Below are 24,241 nucleotides of genomic sequence, written 5' to 3' on the forward strand. Positions count from 1 at the left end.
CAGAAGGGTTCCAACAAGCGTCCCACATACTTTCGCCCATGTTTTCAGGGAATCCCCGGATATTGCACAAGCAGTCCGTGTCCACGAGGAATTCAACATTAAAACGGCGAAGGAAGGAAAATATAAAACGTTTTTATGCGAGATTGACCGTGTTTTGGCGCGGAAAAAATGTTATTGATTTAGTTGAAAGGACAAATGAAACAGCAATTACTCCCTAATTATAGGCGAATAATCTTTAAAAAAATAGTCGAATAATTGTCGACTACCACAGGATCATGTTTTTATTTGTCACTTAAAACTGGCTTTTTGAAGGTGAGCAGACCTCTCAGGAAAAGGGCCTGTTTCACCATTGGTCCCGTTTCGATCCGAACGCATGAATGGGTTTAGTTTATAAGGTGATATAGTTCACCTTCTAGTTCAGTTGCTAAAGGTCTGAATATTGTTTTTTCAAAAGGGTCAGTGAGTAGTTTTATTGAACGTTTTGTGGAGCCCTCCACTTCGCTTTAGCACAGCCGCCCCCCCCCCCCCCCCCACTGCTTCCCTTCACAACTCAAATTCTTGCCGCGCAGGCCTTGTTCACGTCACGCAAATCACTGCATTGAATGATTCCCGCGATTTGCATACGATTACTGTCCTCAATGGCGGCTTCTCGTATCTCTGTGACACCCGTATCTTCTCTCATAGACGACAAAGTTAACATTCTTGTATCTGGGCTTGAACCAAAACAAACTGTGACACTGAAAACAAAGCTACTGAGCGATAAAGGAGAATTGTTTTATTCACACGCTCACTACATCGCTGATAAAGATGGTGAAGTTGATGTTACCCGTGACTCGTCTTTGGGAGGATCTTACAGCGGAGTTTCACCCATGGGATTGTTATGGAGCATGAAACCAGCACCGGGACAGAGAAAGGGAACTCGACTGAAGAAATCTGATGTCACCAAACCGTACAATATCGTGTTGAACTGTTTTGATGGCCATGTAACCCCGAACGAATCTTCGTTGCAGCCTTTGTCAAGCGTGACATTTCAGAAGTGGTACATGGCGGATGGAGTGAAGAGAATTTCTGTGAGAGAAGGAAGAATCCGTGGGACATTGTTTCTACCACCGGGAGAAGGACCTTTCCCTGGTAAGTAGCGGAAGTTCAGACCGTTGCAAAACATAAAATGCAGGGCCGTACCTAGCCTGCGAATCGTACCTAGGATTTTCTGTCTGCGGGGGCAAGTTTTCCTGGCGGAGCTTGGGGGGGGGGGGGGGGGGGGTGGGCAACTGTTTTTTTTTTAGGTTAGTTTCTCTTTTTTATTCTTTAGTTTTCTTAGTTTTTTAGTTTTCCTGGCGGGGAAACTGCCCTGTTCCCCTGCTGACTACCATGATTCCCTGCAGGCGTGCACCATGGTGGGATCGGGCATTACCTTATTATAGGAAATTAACGCTTGTGTTAATTAAGGTATTGGAAATTAACGCGACTTAAATTAACGCGAATTGAAAGGAAAATTACCTCCCAATAAAGGAAATTAACGCGAGAGAGGGGGTAACATTTCAAAATGAAGCAAATTAACGCGACGTACACGACAGGAACAAGTTTATTTCAACACTTGTTGGCGTATAATCTTAAACGAAAACAATGTTCGTGGTACTTTTCCCACTTCGAGCGTTCTTCGCAGTATCAGTGATAGCAGGAGGTGTCCACCCTGATAAAATAATGATTTTTCCTTTGAGTCAAGAACATCTGGACTGTAACGAGAAATTGGGGCTAAATAATGGAAATTAAGGTCATGGAAATTAACGCTCCACTTAATTAACGGTGCGGAAATTAACGTTAATAAAAATTAACGCGACTTAAATTAACGCGAATTTTTGAAATTCGCGTTAATTTCATGACGCGTTAATTTCCTATAATAAGGTATACCCCCTTGCCAGATCCACTCTCATGGCCAGATATCGCCTCCCTGTGCCCCGAGTGTGAATGAACTTACTTCTGTGTGCCAGATAATTTTAAGTTTCCCTTTCATTCTACAGGTGTCATAGATATGCTTGGTGGCGGTGGAGGACTTGTGGAATTCAAGGCTTCCCTTCTGGCATCTCATGGATTTGCTGCTCTTGCATTGGCCTACTTTGCTTATGACGATCTACCAAGGACTCAATCAGCTACGGAAATGGAGTACTTTGAGGAGGCAGCTAACTGGCTCAGCAATCATCCTAAAGTCTTGCCACATGGAATTGGAATTCACGCCATAAGCTTTGGCTCACTGATTGCTTTATTAATGGCAAGCCTTCAAATGAATGCAATCAAAGCCATTGTAGCTATCTCACCTTTGGTAGTTGCTTTCTTTCCATATCAATACAAGGGCAAGATCTCGGATGTACTTCCTTTTGAAAATAGCAAGATAATATCAACAGAAGAAGGTGTTGTTTTGCGTTATGCTTTTCCAACAGTCACCGATTATAAGCCCTCAGCTTCTAAATACCCACCAATACCACCAGTCGAGAACATTTCATGCCCTGTTCTGATAGTCACTGGAACTGGTGACCTTAATGTCAATTGCGACTTTTCAGCAGAGCTGATTTATAATCGTTTTAAAACTCATGGCAAAGAACATCTTTGCTCTATTTTATGCTATCCTGAAGCGGGACATCTCATTGAACCACCATACACACCGCATTGTTATGCTTCTTTTGCCGGTGCTTCTGGCAAACAGGTGTCTAGTGATTATCTAGTGTGGGGAGGGGAGATGAATGCTCATGCTACAGCTCAAGACGACGCCTGGCCAAAAATCTTAAGTTTTTTGCGAAGCAAACTTCAACATACAAGTAGGTTGTGATAATACAGCCCCTTATATATTATAGAGTGAATTTGTTGAGCCTGTAGAGTAATTTACATTGTAATTAATGTATAGGAACAATTTTCTTACAACCTTCGATTTATAGCAGACTCACTAAAATTTAAACACAAAATTAATTAGCAAAAATGGCAACAATAATAAGTAAATGTGGCAGATGAGTGCCTTTTAAATAAAAGGTTTTCAGTACCCTGGGCCCAGTTGTTTGATAGCCGACTGACGCTAATCAAAGATTTAAAATTAATAAAGTTTTTTTTAGTTCTCGTTTATTGAAATCAGGGATGTGCCACAGGCGACTTACTTTTGCCTTTGGGCGACCTGTATAACTTTGCTACGCATCATGAAAGCTTTTTAAGAGCTGGGCACCCAAGATTTCTTTGGGCACCCTGCAATTATTCTAAGAGCCCAGCTTTGATTGAAGTGCTTTTCGCTGCTATGTTTGGTACAGTTTCTAGAATGATATTCAACATTTTGAAAAGTAAAGTTCGAACAGCAAAAAATATAAATAGAAACCCTCACTATTTACGAAACTAAAAACCGAAACACGTGATAACACTGGGTTTTTAGCCTTATTGTGGTTTGACAACCGGCCATGGTCTTCCCTGGTCCTAGAACTTGTTTCTTCTTTCTTTTCACCGTTTTATGGCTATTTTTTTCGTGTAAGTAAATAAATAAATGAAGAAACTTAGTGAGAAAATTAATACTAGAAAACAGCAACAAAAAATACTCTCAAATACTTTATTTCTGTACATTGTAAAAAAGAAAAGTGTATTTACATAGCAAAAAATTGATAGTAAAAAATAACGCAACATATTATCTTGAAAGTAAACCCACTTCTAATTGACAATAATTATTTAGTGTTTCGACACACATTGTTAACTAAAAACACTGGTATAGCTTGATTGTCGAGTTATCAAACAATAGCCCAAATAGAGTGGCAGCTTAGACTGAATGCATGCGTTCTCAAGAATCATTCTATTTCAACCAGTGATTACTAATAAGATCAACAATGATTTTACACTATCTGAAAGTATTAAAACTACACTACTGATTTAAACAAGTACTGCTACTTTAAAACTCCATCAATTCTTGAGTTCATGACATTCCTATGTGATTTTTAATTCCTTGCAACTGAGCAGCTAATAACATTACCAAATTTATGCACAATACAAACACACTTTGTAACCATGAAACGCTGCCTAAACTTTTAATAATTATTGTTACCTTTAATTTTCAAGAGTTGAGAGTGAACATATAGTCACTCAATGAGAATAAAATATGGTGTAAATGCATTATTAGTTACACCAGTGAACACCTACATTATCCTGACCAAGAATGTACAAAAAATAGGAAATGGAGAATGTGTGTTGTATCCGAGACTATAGGTTAGAAAATTAATGTTCTCTACATCATGGATGACTAAAACAAAAGATCACTAAAAAGGAAAAATGTTCTTCCCAGATTTAGCTAACTAGCTCCAATATCGGACCATTCTGTACAGAACTATCCACCTAGAAGCAACTTAGGCAATTGCATAGCATTTAGACCATACTGATATAAAATCTTGGACTATAACCTAAAATGAGTTAATTATGATATCTATAGATATTATATATTTTTGTATACCTTTCATTTAAGTATATTGTAAAGTAATAAATGATTAAAACCATGCCAGATTTTTTGGTAACAACACTCTGAAACAGAATACTAGGCAATGACATGAGTGTTTTTTTTAGTATACAAATGCTCTCACACAAAACATTCGTTTATTCAAAAAGTATTTTTCTGTCATTCCGATGAACACGATATAATGGTCTCCTTCTCTGCAAGTTTGTAAGCCTACAATGGCCAATAAGTTGTTATTCAAAACAACATCAGAACTAAAAATCTTAGTTTCTGAACAAGCCCTTTAAACTACGAAATGTCTGGAGATCAGTCTAGGAACAATAATATTTGAATCTTGATGCTTGAGCTAAAGGGGTTAAAAAATGTTAACTTCTAATATAGAGACCTACATTTAAAGCTCCCTTATGGAATTTCCCACTATTATTAAGAATACTCCAATGAGAAAAATCAACACAGGTATGTAGCTGTGTACCTGGGACTTCTCCCAGAAATCACAAAACTACCAATAAGGTACTTTCCTACAAATACCTAACCTAGGTGCCAGAGGTTTTTTGTTATTTGTGTTGTGAGGTCACTAAAGTGTGAACTGCAAGTGGCAAAGATGCTGTAACACTTTTGCAGGTTTGCCACCTCTCCCAAACAAAAGGGAGAACCTCTTAGACCCAGGGTAACAATTCAAATACCTCCACGTGCCACATAGTTATATAATGTACTTTCTTGAGTCATGTTTTTTTATCTGCACAGACATCTATGTCACATATTCATCAAAGGGAAAGCTCGGTTACTTAATGGCATGAGCACAAGAAATGAGTCAATTCTAGTGCTACATGAGCTTGTAGTACAGAGAACTTCAACAAGTTAAGAAATGACACAAAGAAAGAAATGACTGATGACAAAAGAAAAATGTCAGGACCAAACAGAACAAGAACGGGAAAGAAACTTCTTCATCTCTACGTTTAATCTGTGACATTGTAAAAGTGCTTATTTAAAATGTCGTTCAAGTTGAACATTAATTTGGATAACAACTTGAGACTGCTAGACCCTCTAAGAAGTATGAAGGCCTTATTGGAACACGATTTGTATCACTATCAACAATCATCAGTGCAATAAAATCCTTTCTCTCTGATCAAAAGTAGGCTCAATAACAAACAGAAGAGAAAACTGTTGCAGTACTCTTCTGACAAGCTAAAGAAAGGATAACATTGCACGCAAGAGTGATAAAAATTAAGCGATACCCGTAGGCCAACAATTATATAGGTATGTGCTTTTTACATTACTTATTTGGTTTGACCATTATCCATTCTTTTTTTGTTTTATTTTTTTCTTAGAACATTAAATTATTTTGTTTTGAGTAAGAAAACAACCATCTACATGCCATTAATGAGGCCACTGATTCTTACGAAAAGGCAAATCGCAGGCAACCATTAACAGACTGTAGACTTGTTGTTGCAGTCTAGGCCACTGTTGTGGTATTGAAGTGTAGTGTACGAGCTGCTGGCCTGTAATTAGCAAAGAACTGATGGGCTTGCTGTGTAAGCAACTGTTGATCAGGTGTTTTGCCGCATGCCACTTGTTCCCATGCTGAGTCAAGCTGCTGAGAATACACACCAAAACACAAACACAGATATTAAAAAACACAACCAATTACATTTTATTTCAAAATGCCATGCCTGTCACTTGCAGTTTCTTTCACAGCAAATCTTGGGGATTGTTTTTTATCATTATTATTATTACAATTTTTTATTATTATTATTATTTTTTTTTTGGGGGGGGGGGGATGGGGGGGGGGGGGTACTTGACAACCCTCAGAATTGTGTTAAAAACTGCGCCTGAAAACCATTCACTGATTTTGTTTCCAAAAATAATTTCTGAATAACCCCTTACTCACTCCACAGGCCTGATAATTAACATTTTTTTATTTTGTCTTTTCCATCAGGGGCAACAAAACAGTGAAAATTCTTAAATTTCAAACATTTTTACACTCCTTTAGAAATAATAATGAGATATTTTATTCTGATGAGATAATTTCAGGACAAGAGACAAGTAATATGACAAGTAATATCTGCCAAACCATAAGCTGTAGTTTGGCTTTTTTGTGTATTTTGCTTTTTCATTTTTACAGGGCTCGAGACTAACGGTAGCCAACTAGCCAAAGGCTAGTAGAAATGCAGTTTTGGCTAGTAGATTTTGGACTTTCACTAGCCAAAATGGCTAGTGGAAATTTCAGGCAGTTTTGTAAAAAAAAAAAACGCAAATTACAATGACTTTGAGAGAACAGAACTAACAAGTACACTGTTGACATATATCAAAGAATGTGGAGAAGCTAAAGTTGCCGATAAGCGAACAAACAATCATTAATAGCTTCTTTTAGGACTTCTGGTGACGAAATCAACAAGTGAAAGAAAACTGCTTACTGCTAATTATTAGCCAGCCTGGGAAATCGAGAATTATGTGTAGGTTGTAATTATGTGTATGTTGTAATATGTGTAGGTGGTAGTGATCGGATGAGATTGCATGAACAACGAGGGTGAGAGGTCGCGTACGTGAACGCTTTCAAAAAAGCTTTCATGTACACATTAAGATTCGGTTACGTTGGATACCCGAGATTATTCTGCAGTGGGCAGGGTAGGAGCAAAAATGTAAGGAAAAGACCCAATGAAGACAGAAAAGTGCCTCCATGAAAACGCAAGTTTTGTCTTCGGAACACAGACTCCATGGATGGGAAGATAAACCTATTTTGTCCGATTTGTCACTGTCTTTTGTCTCCGCTGACTGGGAGAAAAAAAAAAAGAAAACCATGCTGAAAGTTCTGGCTAGTAGAATATTGGTTTTGGTTAGTGAAATCAAAGGTGTCACTAGCCACTAGGCTAGTTAGCAAAAAAGTTAGTCTCGAGCCCTGATTTTTTATTAAGTCCCATGTCCAAAAATGTCACTTAGCAGTCAAACGATTCTTAGTTACAGCTGTCCCCTCTTAAAACAATTCAGAGAGAATCCAATTACCTTTGGTGTTGATTTCTGAGGAGTCTCCTGAAATCTCAACAGACGCATGGGATTACCTTTTCTTCGGTGTCGCTGAAATAAAAGAATGACATTAAAAACCACCCTTGACAAAATAATGCAAAATTCTAGTGGTTTTCCTAGTTTGTGATCTGTGAAGAGGTGTGTGATTTGTGGAAATAAATCAGGCGGTTACAAAATGGAAGAAGTAGAAACTACAAGTTAATAACATTATTATTTGAAAAGAAAAACTTAATGAGTGTCATAGTCTTTAGGTTTGCCCACTAACTGTTAGCTGAAGCTGTAAAATCAGATGATATTCTGTAAGACTGAGCAACAACTTATTTTTCAAAAGGGATGTAGCTAAGATTGTCACATTAACCCCTTCACTGCCGACCCCTCTGTACCGCTCAGTGCCAAAGCTGACATGCATAATTAATGAGGCAACACTGCAGAGCCGAATGAAAGCATAAATAACTGTTAAATAACTGCATAAACATAATGACAGGGACACATGGTTTTAAAACAGTATTGAAAAATTTACTAATAGCTAATTTCAACATGGCCTCCTCCATATTTGATGTTATAAACAGAATTTTGAACATTATTCAGCTTTGGAAATCCTTCCACGATCGCTCGGTGTTCTGCATATACTTCTCCATAACACTTTCACCAGACTGTGGATTATTTTTCTGCTTCCCAAGTTCTCCGCTTAACATCTTTTTCACATTCGGCATTCAAGCATCCCATCTTTGCGCTGATATTTCAAGTCTAACAAATAATTTCTACGGCCATGAAGACCAAAAACAAGATGGCGGACATATTACAGTCAAAATTTTCGAAAAAACCGAGATGCAGGGTTTTGGAGACTGATGACGAGTAGTTACCAGGCTACCAAAAGTCTTTCTGGGTCACATCTGCCGACTGCTTTTGAGTTCAGTGTGCCAGGGTTTCAACTGTGGTCTTTATCTTCTTGTCTTGGCGTACTCAGTACATCATATAGGCACATGAAGTACAGAAATCATGACATACTCAGTACGTCATGGAGGCACAGTGAAGAGGTTAAAAGAAAGATTCAACCAAACACAGTCTTTTAGCCGGGAATTACTGTGGTGATGAAGAACTTTGGGAGACTTCAAATGAATCTTGGCAACCTATGTGTATTGCAGGGTATCTATTAACATGATAGTATTATGTAAAGATGGCGGATAACAATGACTTGTTTGATACATGGGCATCAAACAATTTGTTGAAACACAAATGTGACATAAATGCACATGTAAAAGCATTGGCACAGAAAATAAGTATAAGTATTAAAAAAGTATCAAAATTGAATGCTGAAAAAAGTAGAGAAGAACAACTGGCTGTCAAAGATCATAAAAAAAGATATTCTTTGGCTAAAAGTTTGAACACTAAACTTCTGAATGCCCATGTGCATAAAAAAGCATTTATGTTGTTATGTAAATAAGATGTTGATTACTTCTAACAATATATGGCATTTGAAGCGTTACTTAGTGACATGCTGAAGTCTAAAGCAAACACTCAAGAGCCACAAGTCACCTGCATATCCACAGCACTAGGACATAAGAAACGTTCAACGCGTGTTGTTTGTGCCGCGTTTTTTCCACTTACTACAGTTTCAGATGGCACAGAACTTGGTGTGACAAAGGGGTTGTGGTGGTGCTGGCCAAAGATCTCAGAGGGTTTGATCAGGGATGAATCCTTAGATGGCGAGGGTACAACTGATGTGCGAACAACACCAGAATCCTCCTAAAAGAAACAGCACACATAAGTTTGTGTAATAACAGTCATATTAATAGAACATTATGTTAACAGGACTGTTGTAAGTGTGAGTAGTAGAATTATTTAGCAATGTACATACCACGACACATTCAACAGTTAACAGCGAGCTTTGCTGTTGTTCCATTGAATCGTGCTGCTGTTCTGTTCTGTTGGTAGATGCTGACGGAACTGCGATGCAGTTTTGCTCAGCTTGGCATATTTTTCCTCTAAGGAGGTCCGTACTCTGCGAGGCGTTTTCTCGTTACTGCATGACAGTTGCAGTCCACTTTCTTCCTGATCTCGTTTAATGATCTCATTGAAGTCTGCTTCAAAGTTGTCCGGGGTCTAAAAATGAAATCCAAGAAGAAGCTTTAAAACTCCAACAGGTTTCTCTAAAGCTTCAAAGTGATATATAAAAAATGATGTTATGCCATGTTCAGTGTAAAAAAATTAGCCATTATACTAAACATTTTATGCATTTCAGAGCCCAATCTTTTCTACAAGCCAAGTGTTAATTACTGATTGCAGCTGTCAAACTACAACCAGCATGATCAAGACATAGCTGTATTTTTTTGGATCACCCGATAAAAATGAACTACATGTACTACAAGTTCCTTTTGTAAGTTGGCAGTTAAATTGTGGTAATAAATGTCGCAGCAAGCTTTTTAAGTACTGACAAGTAAAACACCGAATAGAAACGTTTTTAACTTAAAGCAAAAAAGAACACATAATTTTATTTTTGATATCCAACTTACATGTGCCATCTTTGCTTCATTTAAAACCTTCAAAGCATTTTTGAATGGTGTTGGGGTGCGTGGTGACACACTCAATAAAGTCCTTCTTATACGTGGTGTTCGGAATGGATCCTCGCCTGAGCTGGTTTCCAGTACACCTGGTGTATGCAGAGTTGTGTTTGTTGTGCTTGTTTGAATCTTTTCACTTGCTGGAGTTGAGGTCTGAACTTTGCTAGTGTTCACTGGAGAGTTTAGGAACTGCGAAGGTGAGAATGGCAGGGACTTTATTGGGGTGGCTCCTTTTGGGCTGCTGAAGGAGGTTTCTCCATTGGCACTGTAACTGGCATCAATGTCACCAGACTGATAACAACAGTCAAGGAAATGTACACCTTGAAAACATCAGACTATTTTTATCATAGTGTCTAAGGAGTTGTCGCAATATTTTAAGTTGTTTTTCTAATGTTCAAAATTAGTTTCAAAATAATTGAAGGAAAGTTACATAATAATTTATTACAACAGTTTTCTAACCTAGAAAAACACTGAAGTTAAAATATAACAAACATTAACCAGCGCGGTTATGACTACGGAAGATTACACCCGCTTTCAGTGTTACAATGTATGTGCATAGCTATCTTTCTTCATCTATCTTTTGACATCTTCTTTTGACCTGCTGTTTAAAATAAGCCAATCAAAACTTATGGATATCAGTTTTGGTTTCATGTTTTCATGCAAATGAGCCCACAAGTTCAGTTCAGTTTGTTTAGCATGTCGAGAGATGGATGCCAACAGAAAGCTCTTATTCATGTAATGCTGAAAGCCGGTGTAAGATGTGCCATGTAAGTACATGTGTAGCTGCTTTATAGATAACAGTGCTTAAAAGTACATGTGCATGTAGTATTTGGAGCAAAAGAAACAATTATTATCAAGACCTGTGTTAAAAGGATACTTTTCTCTTCCTTCCTCTTCTTAAAATAGTTGGAGGTGTACTAAATCGTGTCTGCATTACTGGTGAGGTTATAGGTATTAAGGATCTGAAATTTGCAAGTAACACAACAGGCATTACTCAATAAAAGTATTTTAACTGACCACTTTTGCCCAAAAATGATCAGGCTCTAATTTCACCTAGTACTAACATTAAGTGTTTTACAAAACATTGTCATACTAACAAGTGATGAGAATATTTCAAGCGTAGAACAAAACAGGGGAAAAATTCCAAACTCACCCTCCTTCTGTCTGAAGACTTGCTATAGAATTTCCATCAAATCTGTATCCTGAGAAAATTACATCATAATTGTAGTAAAGTAAAGGATAAAGGTTAATCGAAGTAAGTGCATTGTGATTGTGCCTACGTATATGGACAACAATACAAAACAAAACAAACTTATGATAAATTTAGTAAAGCCTGCAATGAAACATGCTCAATTAATTACATATTTGCATTTTAGTAAGGGTAAATTTTAGCCTTGAACATGTTATCCTTGTTTATTGTCAAGTTGTTCAAGTTTGGAGCAATCTGATGTGCACACTGTTTTGCTCAAATGTTGTTTTTATCAATCTTTGTCACTTGCTGTGGTGTGAGTTTAGCTATGTTTTTGGGGATGGGACCTAGGCATGTCATTTGAGTTTCTTACACAGTCAATGCCCAGTTTCCTCTATGAGATGCGCCTGCTGGAAATCATGTAGTTGTATTTAGCAAAACATGCACAAAACTTGGCAATGCTGAAATTATACAACTACCATGATTCCCTACTGTCGTATCTTATAGATGGAATTGGCCATTGAGTAAGTAGATAAATAATATTGTTTATCTATAATAGGGCTGGTTTGGAAGTATGGCATGTTACACTATGTCATGCACACAGTGTGGAAGGTTGTCACCGTTCATATTATCTATGAATTTATGTGTCATGCCAACATTTTCAACTGGAAAAGGCACATAGAGCGACACAACAAAAAATTGTCTCCTTCAACAACAAATTACAAGTGCAATACGTTAGAGGGCACCTGTTATTATTTGCATCAAGGAATTGATTTATGCCCTGTTTGACACTCTAAACACTAGAATTAGTGACAAAGCAACACCTCTCAGGGCAATTAACAAGACTGCGACTACTCTAGCTACAATGCATAAGTTTGAATCCCATAAGAGCATTCAACCTTACTTTGATCTAACATGCACTTAGTATATGTGGTAAATTTATGTAAAATGGTAGCGAGATGCCCAATTCCCTCTAAGAGGCACACCTGCAGGGAATCACAGTAGCAACCCTCCAAGTTAAGACCATTTTAGTCGCCATGGCGACTAAAATTTTGGATCTGGCGACTAAATTTGAACCAAGGTCGCCAGCCTGGCGACTCAAATTGAGAAGAAGGATTGAAAGCATCAGCTTAATTTGGTGACTAAAACTTTTCACTGGCGACCAAACCTTGAGCAGTTGGTGGCCAAATGGCTACTAGGGAAAAAAATAAACTTGGAGGTTTGAGTAGCTGTATTTACATTGCCAAGTCTTGATCTTGTTTTTGTGAAAACAACTACAATGATTCCCTGCAGGCAGATGCCTATATATCTATCCCCACAAGAACCATAAGTAGCTGCTTGAGCTAAAGTAGTTTTGGTTCCAGTACTAGCAACTTAAAGTGAAAACCAATGCTGTGTAAAATCTCACCTGTTGTACCTGGAGATGTCAGCTTTGATAATGTTAAATTCTTGCCTAAACTGGCAGTCTTGTCAAATGAACTGATATCACCCCAGGCAGACGGTTCAGAATCAAAAAGGGAATCACCCTCGGAGAGAATAAAAGTTCTAAAGGGAGACATGAGTCCCTGGTTTGTTGATGTTTTTCCATTGCTTTTTCCTATCTCAGTTGTTGATGGAGTTTCCTGCCTGGCAGGCTTTGGTTTAATGTTTGTCAGACCTGAGGCACTTCTATGTCTGGAGCTTAGAAACTCGCTGTCTTCCCGATTTGATGTAACCATTGTTGGCAGTTCATCATCTGATGTAGAATTAAGACCACTGAACACAGCATTTGTTGGCTCATCTCTTCTTCTTTTCTCTGCAAAGTACAAAATACTTTAATTACTGTTGTGTCAATAACTAGAGACAGTATAATAACGATAACAAAATTGACAAACTCTTGGGAGATTGAAGGGCTCAGTTCAATATGTACAATGTACAGCCAAAGCTCTTTAATACCGACACCAAAGGGACAGAACTGACCACAGGAAAATTTTACAAAAAAACATGTATGGTTTTTTGAATGGTAAATTGGGTAAATCCCATTTTTAAAACCATTCATGGATATTCCGAATTCTTCCCATGAATGTTTTTAAATGAATAAACAGTAATGGATTTTAGGTATTTACTATGATGGGATTTATCAAAATCACATCAATGTAAATTAAATTTCCCATCATGGTTAAACAAGATTTACCATTTTGGAAAATCAAGGTAACACATGATGGGTTTATGAAGAAATACATTCATGTTATCTTATTTTCCATCATGGTTTATAAACATTTACCATTTTGGAAAATCAAGGTAACACAAGATGGTTTTATGAAGAAATACATTCATGTTATCTTATTTTCCATCATGGTTTATAATCATTTACCATTTTGGAATATCAAGGTAACACAGGATGGGTTTATGAAGAAATACATTCATGTTATCTTATTTTCCATCATGGTTTATAAACATTTACCATTTTGGAAAATCAAGATAACACAGGATGGGTTTATGAAGAAATTCATTCATGTTATCTTATTTTCCATCATGTTTTATAAACATTTACCATTTTGGAAAATCAAGGTAACACAGGATGGGTTTATCAATATACACATTCATATTTTGTAACTTTCCATCATGGTTTATTAACATTTACCATTGTAGAAAATCAAGGTAACACAGGATGGGTTTATCAATATACACATTCACGTTTTGAAACTTTCCATCGTGGTTTATTAACATTTACCATTATTGAATGTCAAGATAACACAGCATGGGTTTCTGGACAGGAGAAAATCATATTTGCCAACATTTCATCGTGGTTTACTGCTGCTAATATTTTGCCATTGTAAGACATGAATGTCAGTGGTGTCACTATTTTTTGAATTACTCAACTATTTCATATTGTTTTCTTTTTTCAGAAGATAGGAGTTTCACTGACTTATTGAATATCACAGAAGCTAACAAGAACAATCAACTGTTCTATTTAATGAAATAAAAAGAAAAAATCTTCATTGTACATAATTTCCGTAACAAATTGTTACATAACTTGCAGTCATCAACAACACAACATGGGTTATACTTTTTGGCAAGTGAAACCTAAAAAGCCTTTCTTCGACTATATCTGCCCGTTCAATAATCCTTTGCAGCATTAATGAGAACAATTTCATTTTCAAGCAGATACATGTTCACTGCAACAATCTGGGCTGCCTTTTCTTTCTCAAGGTTTTGAGACTCCCTTGCAGGTTTCAACACATACTTCGTAATGCAAGAGATGAGCTGTTTTCTTGTTGCGTGGTTCGGCTTGGCATTGCTCCCATTTGTGTGCGAGAAGCTGTTATGTTTGCCACATTTTTGTAAATCCTATGGCATTAAAGGCAACTTGGACAATGGCTTTAGCCGTGGCCATGGGTACTTGTCTCTGTGGATTATGAAAAAAGCGTTTTTAACCAAAGCACAAGCTTTATGGCATTTAATGTTTCAGATGTCCTCTTATTCATTAGTGTCTAATGAGGACATAATTTTAGCATGCAATATTTCTTGTTGAATGTCTGTAAGCTTTCATGCAGCCAGTCTATTTTGAATATTCTCCCGCTAAGAATGTGATAATTGAAAGGTAAGACTCCATACATTGTATATGGAAATCTTGTCAACTGTTGAGTTTGAAATCAATGGCATACCAGTGATGACAAATATAACAGAGAATTCAAGGCGTTAAATCCTCTTGCCATCAATTTTATTGTTCTACACGATTAGAAAGAAGACCAAAAAAATCAATACAAAAGATGACGAAACGATGGCATTTCAGAGCTCATTAATGAGCATAATTTGTTAAATAACAGCAAAGGTTTTGAGAAGAATTTTGGAGCCAAAACTTTTACCAAGCTAACAAAGAAACACAAAATGCCAAATATAAGAAATGAAACGATAGAGGATTCCTTTCAACATTTATTCTAAAGATTTGTTTTATAGAGTATACAAACATTTGGAAGGTTTTTAATTTATAAGTTCATTTGGTCACTTTACTTATCAGCAAATTTAAGCACAGAGAGAAAGTGATTAGCCGCGCTTCGTTTGTGTGACTGATAAAAGCTTAGTACGTTCTTGCTGTGAAAACTCTCAATATTCAATGATCTGCTAAGCGGTGAAACACCTTTTCCAATAAAGAAAAAACTGGGTAGAACAACTTTCTCTCCTGGTCAGTTTATACTTATGCCCTTTAGTTTTTACTTGACAAAGGCTGGGCAAAATCAAAACACACCTGAATTTCTCAGCTACTTCTTCATCGTATTTTTCGCGTATCTTCTCAGCAACTTCGTGGATGGTCCACTTAGAAGAATCCATTGAAGAATTACTGGACTTAGAAGAATCCACAATGACCTAATAACTCCATTTTTCACACAGTTACAGACTACAGAGCAGAAACACAAAAGAGCAAGGCAAAAAACTGCTAGCAGCAAGGAAAATGGCGCGAAATCCGTTGCACGTACAACCAACATGCCAAATATAGACATACTCATTCCCAGACTCTTGTCGGTTTTACAGCAACTCGATTTCCCATTAATGGGATTTCATCATTTCACATGATTGAATGTGCTGCCAAATTCACATGAATGTATTTTAATATTTTCCCATCAATGGGTTCTCTATAAAATACTGTCATGGAATTTTAAATACACATTACTGGTGTTTGCAAGTCGATTTCCATTAATGGGATTTTTATCATTTTACATGATGGAATGTGTTATTAAATTCACATGGATGTATTTGAATATTTTCCCATTAATGGATTCTCTATAATATACTGTCATGGAATTTTAAATTCACATTACTGGTGTTTGCAAGCCGATTTCCATTAATGGGATTTTTACCATTTTACATAATGGAATGTACTGCCAAATTCACATGAATGTATTTTAATATTTTCCCATCAATGGGTTCTCTATAATATACTGTCATGGAATTTTAAATACACATTACTGGTGTTTGCAAGTTAATTTCCATTAATGGGATTTTTATCAATTTACATGATGGAATGTGCTATTAAATTCACATGAATGTATTTGAATATTTTCCCATTAATGGATTCTCTATAATATACTGTCATGGAATTTTAAATTCACATTACTGGTGTTTGCAAGTCGATTTCCATTAAAGGGATTTCATCATTTCTCAAGATGGAATGTGCTACTAAATTCACATGAATGTATTTAAATAATTTCCCATCAATGGGTTCTGTATAAAATACTGTCATGGGATTTTAAATACACATTTCATTTGTTTTCGTGTTGATTCCCATTAATGGGATTTCATTATTTCACATGATGGAATGTACTGCCAAATTCACATGAATGTGTTTGAATATTTTCCCATTAATGTTTTCTCTATAAAATACTGTCATGGGATTTCAAATAAACATTACTGGTGTTATCATAGTTAATTTACATCAATGGGATTTTGTGAACTTACATACAAAAGGCTAAATTTACATTAATGGGAACTGTTTACTCCATTGCTTCTTCGTAAAATTCCCATTAATGGGAATTTGGCAAGGATGTGATTTAGCTAATTACCATTATGGGTTTTAAAAATAACATTAATGGCTTTTTGTAAAATTTTCCTGTGGACTGTCCATGGCATATTATAGAGGTGTCCGTATTACAGACTGAGGAAAAGATTATATAAACTCTAGTCAATCTCTGGTACCAAATGAACTGTCTGTAACTACATGTATATTGGTAGGGGTGTTCATATTGTGTAAGGCGATGTTTGATTGTATTTTTATCTGATACGCTTTACATGTACCTTTCTTTCCTGATAGCAGATTTGGAATTGGCCAATGAGTAATTAAGTAGATAAATAATATTGTTTATCTATAATAGGGCTGGTTTGGAAGTATGGCATGTTACACTATGTCATGCACACAGTGTGGAAGGTTGTCACTGTTCATATTATCTATGAATTAAAGTGTCATTCTCAACTGGAAAAGGCACATGGAGTGACACAACAAATAATTGTCTCCTTCAACAACAAATTACACGTGCAATACGTTAGAGGGCACCTGTTATTATTTGCATCAAAGGAATTGATTTATGCCCTGTTTGACACTCTAAACACTAGAATTAGTGACAGAGCAACACCTCTCAGGGCAATTAACAAGACTGCAACTACTCTAGCTACGATGCATAAGTTGGAATCCCATAAGAGCATTCAACCTTACTTTGATTTAACATGCACTCAGTACATGTATATGTGGTAAATTAATGTGAAATGGTAGCAAGATGCCTAATTCCCTCTAAGAGGCACACCTGACTAGCAACTTAAGAGAGAACAGAAACCCATAAGGGTTGAAACGTGTAACGCGCACGCACAGCGTTTGAATATTGATTTTGCTAAGTACCATATTTGGAAACACGAATGATTTGTAAGCATTTGTGGAAACGCGAATGCTTTTACACATAATGACACACGCAACATAATTTTTGGTTTTGCGGTAAGTTGCTTGAATTTCGACCTAAACTCCGTAATTCATTAAGTATATCAAAGCGAAGTTCTCCAGACTACTTCATGAAGATGAAACAGAAAAATTTAACCAATTTTTATCTGATACGCTATACATGTACCTTTCTTTCCTGATAGCAGATTTCCCTTGCCATAATGTTTGTCAGACTATAACAAAAGAACAATATTATTTGTTGATAGGTAGCAAGCAACCAGAGTGTACGAAAAAGGTAACTTGGTCCTTAAGATCAAAATGATATACTGGTTTACAGTCAACTTATATATTATTGAAAAAAAAAATTAGGAGGCAGCGTAGCCTACTGGTTATGGGGCCAGACTTTTATCCAGAGTTCCTGGGTTCAAAACCTCCTCTCTGCCACTAGATAGATTTTTGTCCATAGACCCGAATTCAACGCTTGTAAATCACCAACTGGTCAGCCTCCTACCAACTGGGATTTTTAGAATTTTTTTTACTATTTACAATACAGTCGAAGTTCTCGTAAGCGGACACCCTCGGGACGCGAAAAAAGTGTCCGCAACTGGAGCTGGCCGCTTACGAGAATGGTTCTCGTAAGGGGCCACTAGAGGTGTAGGGGATAGATGGCCGCTTACCGGGTCTTGCCCAGCTAACATAATGCTAATATGCGTGTAAGTAGTGTTTCGAAATGTAACTGGACATGGATGACGACAAAACAAACACTGAAATATGGTACTGCAATTACTGTAAAATCATTGCGACAAACGGCGATGTGAAGTTGATTGATAAAAATAAGATATTAAGGTTGTTAATAGGATTTTCTTTGGGGTGTCCGCTTACGGGAGCTTATAAACAAAGAAAAAGTCTATGTCGTAATCTCTGAAAGTGTCCGCGGTCGCTTACGGGAATGTCCGCTTACGAGAATGTAAAAATACAGAGTTTGTATGGGAGTTAAAACGGGGTTTCAAACAAGGCGGCCGTAAGTAGAGCTGTCCGCTTACGAGAGTGTCCGTTAAGAGAGCTTCGACTGTATTTGCTTATTTATTTAGTGTCCTCAATAAGCACAGCAGTGCTAATTCATCATCATGTCTTGTCATGCCAGTAGGCGCATAAGGACGTGCAGTGCTAAATACATTGACCCTTAATTTAGTTTTTAACTATTGTACTCGGCCACAGTGCCTCCCTGAAGAGGAGTTTGAAGTTTATGTTTTTACCATGTGGTTGTATCTGATTTTCCTGTAGTGATCATATCCAGCACTTTCAACCTTCCGTCTCATTGTTGAGTTCCAGTGGTTCTTAATGGAGTTATCAGTTCTGCAAAAAAGTTAATTATAAAGTTAGTTAAGTATTGTTTTCCCTGTATCTGACAGCGATGGGGAAATTAGCACTCGCCCACTCAAGACTCTGTACTTTTGGGAAAGTGGAAATAAAAGATTCTTTAGTGCAGCTCTGCCGAGATGTAGAGTACAGAGAATGTAAACAAACCTTCCAGGTAACAGTTTGGCTATCTCAGCCCATTTATTCCCCATGCTTATATGAGCCTCATAAATAATCCTGTCCTCATCCTCTGTCCATGCAGATTTCTTGATTTGCGGGTTGAGATGATTATGCCATCTGAAGAATAAAATGAGAACTCATTATACTTTGTTCTTGCTGCAATATGAATTATGCCTTGCCCAAAACCGCATTGGTTTTGAAATTAAACAGAAGTTTTGAAGAGCTTACATGCAGGACATACACATACAGCAGGTCAGCCCTCTCAAAATGTTCCAGCAGCTGGCTATTTTGCTGTTCAGTCAATTACAAAAAATACATGAATCTCCTTACCTTAATACTTGTATTATTCACTTAGGAGAAAATGTACTGTACAATTAAAGCTATGTATAAATACTAGATTCTTACCTTTCACGGCATTGTTTACCAATCCGTCCTTTCAGATGCTGAGCAATGAGGGACCACCGTTTGGGACCATATTTTCGTACAAGTTCCACAACTTTGTCATCCTCCTACAAATTGTTTTAAAAATTTGAGTTAACAAAAGCTTGATGGCGATGAAATCCTGAGCCACAAACATGGCATTGACACTTTACAACCTTGATAATCTCAGTAGGCATACACGTGTATCTTGTATGATATTAAAATTCTGTCTTCTAACCTCTTTAGTCCAAGGCCCTTTCACTAGTTCTGGATTGAGCACCTTCTGCCATCTGTGAAGGCACTGGACATCTGTACGATCAGGGAAATGACTTGCTACCTCTTTCCAGTTATCTGTTCCAACATCATCCACAATTTCTTTTAACTTTTCATCCTGAAAAAAAAATATATATACCGTATTTATTCGATTAAGCGCCCAACCTCGAATAAGCGCCCACCTCGAATAAGCGCCCGCCTTGAAAGTAGGAAAAGTTAATAAGCGCCCAGCCCCAACCCCGCAAAAAAACCTAAGTGCACAAAAGGAGTATTGATTATTGAAATTGACTAAGTACTACTAAGAAGACTGCCCCCATGACCGAGTTTTCTTAGCATTTTGCAGAAACCTTCAATGAACAGTTAAAATTCTGCTTTGGTACATCTTCACGTTTTGTTATTATTCATTGTTTTGTTACAAAAATAAACTTACTTTTTGCTGAAAATCGCGAAAATTTAATAAGCGCCCAGCCTTGAATAAGCGCCCACCTCGAATAAGCGCCCACTCTCAAGGTCTAAAAATTTAATAAGCGCCCAGGGCGCTTAATCGAATAAATACGGTATATGCACATTGCTGGTAAACTGGTTCAAGCAATGGTAATCCCCAATTCCCTTTACCAGATATGCCTGTAGGGAATCGTGATACAAGGACAAGTTTTGCTGAATAGAACTGTACCATGATTACCTGAAGGGGTGTCATATACATGTAGAGGGAATTGGGAATTACAGAACTGTTCTCAAGACACTGCAACACCATGGAGATTTTTGCCATCTTCATAAAAAACCCACAAACAAACAAGACTCAAGGTTAAGTCAATTTTCAACACAGGAATGATGGCCTGAGTAGTATGCAGGCATGCCTGTGCAACATTACTAATAGTGGAATCCCGATTTCCCAAACCTCGGGACCCATACCTTTAAACAAAAGTTGATTCCCTTGGAATGGCTTCACTTAGTTGACACTGCAATTTTACCCCCTAATTTCCCAAACTCCCTGATGTCTGGAACCAATTTAGTTTCCCTCTGAAGTTGGAGAAATCAAGATTCCATTGCATAAACAATTTGATCATGTACAGTGGTGGTGCAACAAGTGATTGTGATGTTATCGAAGACCATTACATCCATTAGCACAAATATTAACAAAGAGCAACCTCTCTCCTCTGTACATCTTATTAATTGAATATATTGTAAAATAAATTAATTTCCAATGTTCACCTATCCTACATGCATAAGATATGGCATTCACCAAAAATCAAAATAAAATCAATCCCCAATGGCTATTGCATCAAAATTCAGCCTGCTTCATATGCACTGCTGATTTGATTAATTATGTGGCTTCAGTAAAAGTGATCACCTAATTGTGGTTTGTGTGCAACCACCTGAAGAAAATTCTAACTCCAGCCGCGACTTGTTCATGCAGTTATTCTGATGTCCAACACAGGCCAAAATTTTCATCCCCCAAAAAACCTGAAAAAGCTTTTCTTGCAAAAAAAACTTCAGCCTAGGCTGGACACAAGCATTGCAATGAGCTATGGCTGGGAAAAAAATTTCCTTTAATAGCTATTTCAACTTTAGTGCCTGCTTAACCAAGAATATGGTGTCACGTGATCAGTATTTTTGAAATTTCAGAAGGACAGTATGTGAAGTGATTGTAAAAAAATGTCCAAAAAATAATAACTTAAGCAGACGAACAAGAAATGTGCTTAACAAATCAAGCCCCAGCAAAAATTAGCACTTGCAAGCTAACTTAGCAGAAGTGTGCAATCTCCAAAATATACATAAGATTCTTAATTGACCAACTTTCACAATGAAAAACAAACCCAAGATCAAATTTATAGTTGATCAGTTTGCAACAAAACATACAATATAGATATACAGTTTTATCTCTTTTATGCAAATACCATCATGAAGTACACAATATGTACAACTGGTCTAAATATATGATCTTAGATTTATAATAAAATGACTGTGTAGGAATTGCTTAGCAACTTTCACCACCTACATGGAAGCAAATCAAGACTGAGTGCACAATGTGTATTTTTACAGCAAGGCATTGAATACTCCAAATAACTGCGCAATTAAAATGGACGCCGCTAGCCGTCACAACGGTTATTTAAATTGGCGTTAAAAAGAGAGATATTGGCATACATCTGAAGTAGCCGACCAGGCTAGCTGCTAGTGTTATCGTTCTTTACACAAAATACACATTTTAGAAAACTTAAGCATATTACACAGCCGACTTGCAGCATTAAAAGTTAGCTGCGTGCATAGAACAGTATATTTGTTGGAGTTACACCCTCAGGACGCATTCGGCATGAAGCTCATTTGCTTTATTCCGTTTCATACACATAAATTTGCCTTAATTACGAATTGTGTACTTCTTTCATTTTCCCCCGAATTGGCATTTCTTTCGAGAACGAATAATCTTCTGGTAAAAGCGACCTCAAATGATTGAATAAACTCAGGAAATGCGACGCAATAGCCCCAAATTATGACTGCGAGGAAGACCGGAGCGCATTCGAGCCTATATTTCATGCAGTAATACGATCCTTTTCAACGGACATTCGAGATTTAAAATGAAGCTCACAACACGCTTGGTTACACAAAAGCAAACGCTTTGTTCAGAATGTTGAGCGATAAGAACGCCCCGAACTCGCAGTTATCTCACCTAAAAACGCTTAACAAAGCGGTAAACGTTGCATTAACTTCTTGACAAAGCCAAATAGAAGAAATATGATGAAAAACAAAATTAACAATCGTCGCCAAAACAAACTGTTATGAATGAATAACGTTGGCCAGTTCGTGCTATGCTTCAAGAACCCCTGACAACTTTCATTGTGGCCATGCAATAACAAACTCGCGATATGCGAAAAAAGCTGCTTCATCACCATATTTTTTCCGCTGAATTCAGAGTTTCGAAGATACCTTCATCCATGATTAAAACCCAACATGCCGGAAACGGTAAAATATCTACGTGTGGAAGCGCTGTTCGCAAATGCGCATACGAACCTCGTCTTTCGTCCATCTTCCCTTGTTGACTTTCTTCTTGCGACGATGGGTCCTTTGTGACTGTTCTTCGTCAACTGGAACACTATAGCCGCTATAATATCAAAAAGAAACAGATTAATCGACAAACTAACGCAATTCAAGGCCTCGTTCCTCGCATAACCGTTGTGCGATTGCAGATACAAAATGACCCCTGATCGAGGTATCGCAATTTTGCGCACCGCAAAAAAAAAATTGTCTAATACACGCAAGGGTTTCCTTTCGGTCCTAACTTACCGTGCTACTGATTCTGCTGCCTTAAGAAGAAGCAACATTCTTCATAAGGAGCCTTTAGGCATTCTCTGTACCTCGCGAAAAGGATTTCTCAATATTCAGCGGAGAAAGACGAGCCACCGTGTGTATAGCTCAGACGCTGTGAAAGACGCACAGCGAATCAAAAAGAATATGCACGTGTTACAGCACGCGTAAAGCCCGGATGTTCACTTCAAGACGTAAAATAATAAAGTTATTTCTTCACCATTCGATGCAAATCCACATCAAAAGTGTGAAAATCTAACTTTCTGATTCTAAAAGACGAGAAAAATGCAGGAGAATTGGCTTGCAGATCAAAACGAATCTAAACAAAAGTCGCTTTATATGAGAGCGGACATTCGAAACGAGGCCGTATCGATCGCGCAAGCAAAGTCCCTTGCTAAATTAGTATAATTTATGATTTTAATCTTTTCCAATAAAAACGCCAAACTAACAGTTCTGATGAAGCGAATCCTACTAAAAAGCTATTAGAATAAGCTTCAGAAGGTATTTTTACGGTATTTGGCTGAAATCGCGTCCAGCGTGACGATTTGTTCATGAGACATAATCTGACAAACCACGAGTAAGACTTACGTAAACACTGCAATCTGTGGGACAAATCAAGGATGGAAAATTGGTTGATCAGAATGTTTTTGGTACGTTCGCAGCCAGAGCTACAGTATAAGATCATGGCTTAACGAAATCGTAATGTTGGTTCAAGCTTTGATCCAAATTAAGGCTTTGCTTTGTCTTCTTACCTCGACTTTTCCCGACTTCAAAAATGGCGCGGAAATTGCGACGTGATGTATCGCAAGTATTTTGACCTTCACTGAGCAAAACGGTGAAACTAGTGATCACATATCAAGAGAAGAAGTACATCCTTACCGAAAGAAGTAGGCATTAGCCATCCTCGAGGAAATCCGTGGAAATCCTGAGCCAAAAACCTAGAAGGAACCCCGCAATTCGTAGACCTTCTTTATTGTTGTAAACCGAGATGCGGTTTGAGTGATTCACGCTTCAAATAGACCGCCACGACTGCTTTGTTCTGATTGGATGGCACTGACACCTTGCTC

General features: G+C 37.4%; 2 protein-coding genes across 2 annotated transcripts; one reads left to right on the plus strand and one right to left on the minus strand.

Annotated features, from left to right (window-relative positions):
• The first annotated feature begins 638 nt into the window (after positions 1-638).
• LOC144651026 (bile acid-CoA:amino acid N-acyltransferase-like) lies at positions 639-3,574 on the plus strand. The gene is made up of 2 exons (XM_078510885.1): positions 639-1,131; positions 2,022-3,574. The coding sequence occupies exons 1-2, from the start codon at positions 639-641 to the stop codon at positions 2,822-2,824; spliced, it is 1,296 nt and encodes a 431-aa protein (XP_078367011.1). The 3' UTR covers positions 2,825-3,574.
• LOC144651016 (myb-related protein A-like) lies at positions 3,567-23,433 on the minus strand. Its single transcript, XM_078510867.1, is given in 16 exon segments — positions 3,567-6,059; positions 7,469-7,540; positions 9,026-9,235; positions 9,348-9,431; positions 9,434-9,592; positions 10,003-10,341; positions 10,928-11,012; positions 11,204-11,252; positions 12,648-13,034; positions 17,830-17,875; positions 18,899-18,998; positions 19,170-19,298; positions 19,587-19,690; positions 19,840-19,992; positions 22,881-22,971; positions 23,154-23,433. Coding segments are annotated over 16 exon segments (2,184 nt in total). The 5' UTR covers positions 23,192-23,433; the 3' UTR covers positions 3,567-5,921.
• Between the last annotated feature and the right edge of the window lie 808 nt (positions 23,434-24,241).

This window comes from Oculina patagonica, chromosome 4, assembly GCF_052425735.1.
Source record: "Oculina patagonica isolate OP01 chromosome 4, crgOcupat, whole genome shotgun sequence".
Taxonomy (NCBI): Eukaryota; Metazoa; Cnidaria; class Anthozoa; order Scleractinia; family Oculinidae; genus Oculina; species Oculina patagonica.

Coding starts and splice junctions, on each gene's coding strand:
- LOC144651026 (XM_078510885.1), top strand. CDS start 639: ATGGCGGCTTCTCGTATCTCTGTGACACCCGTATCTTCTCTCATAGAC. Junction 1,132..2,021: donor GGGAGAAGGACCTTTCCCTG/GTAAGTAGCGGA, acceptor TTCATTCTACAG/GTGTCATAGATATGCTTGGT.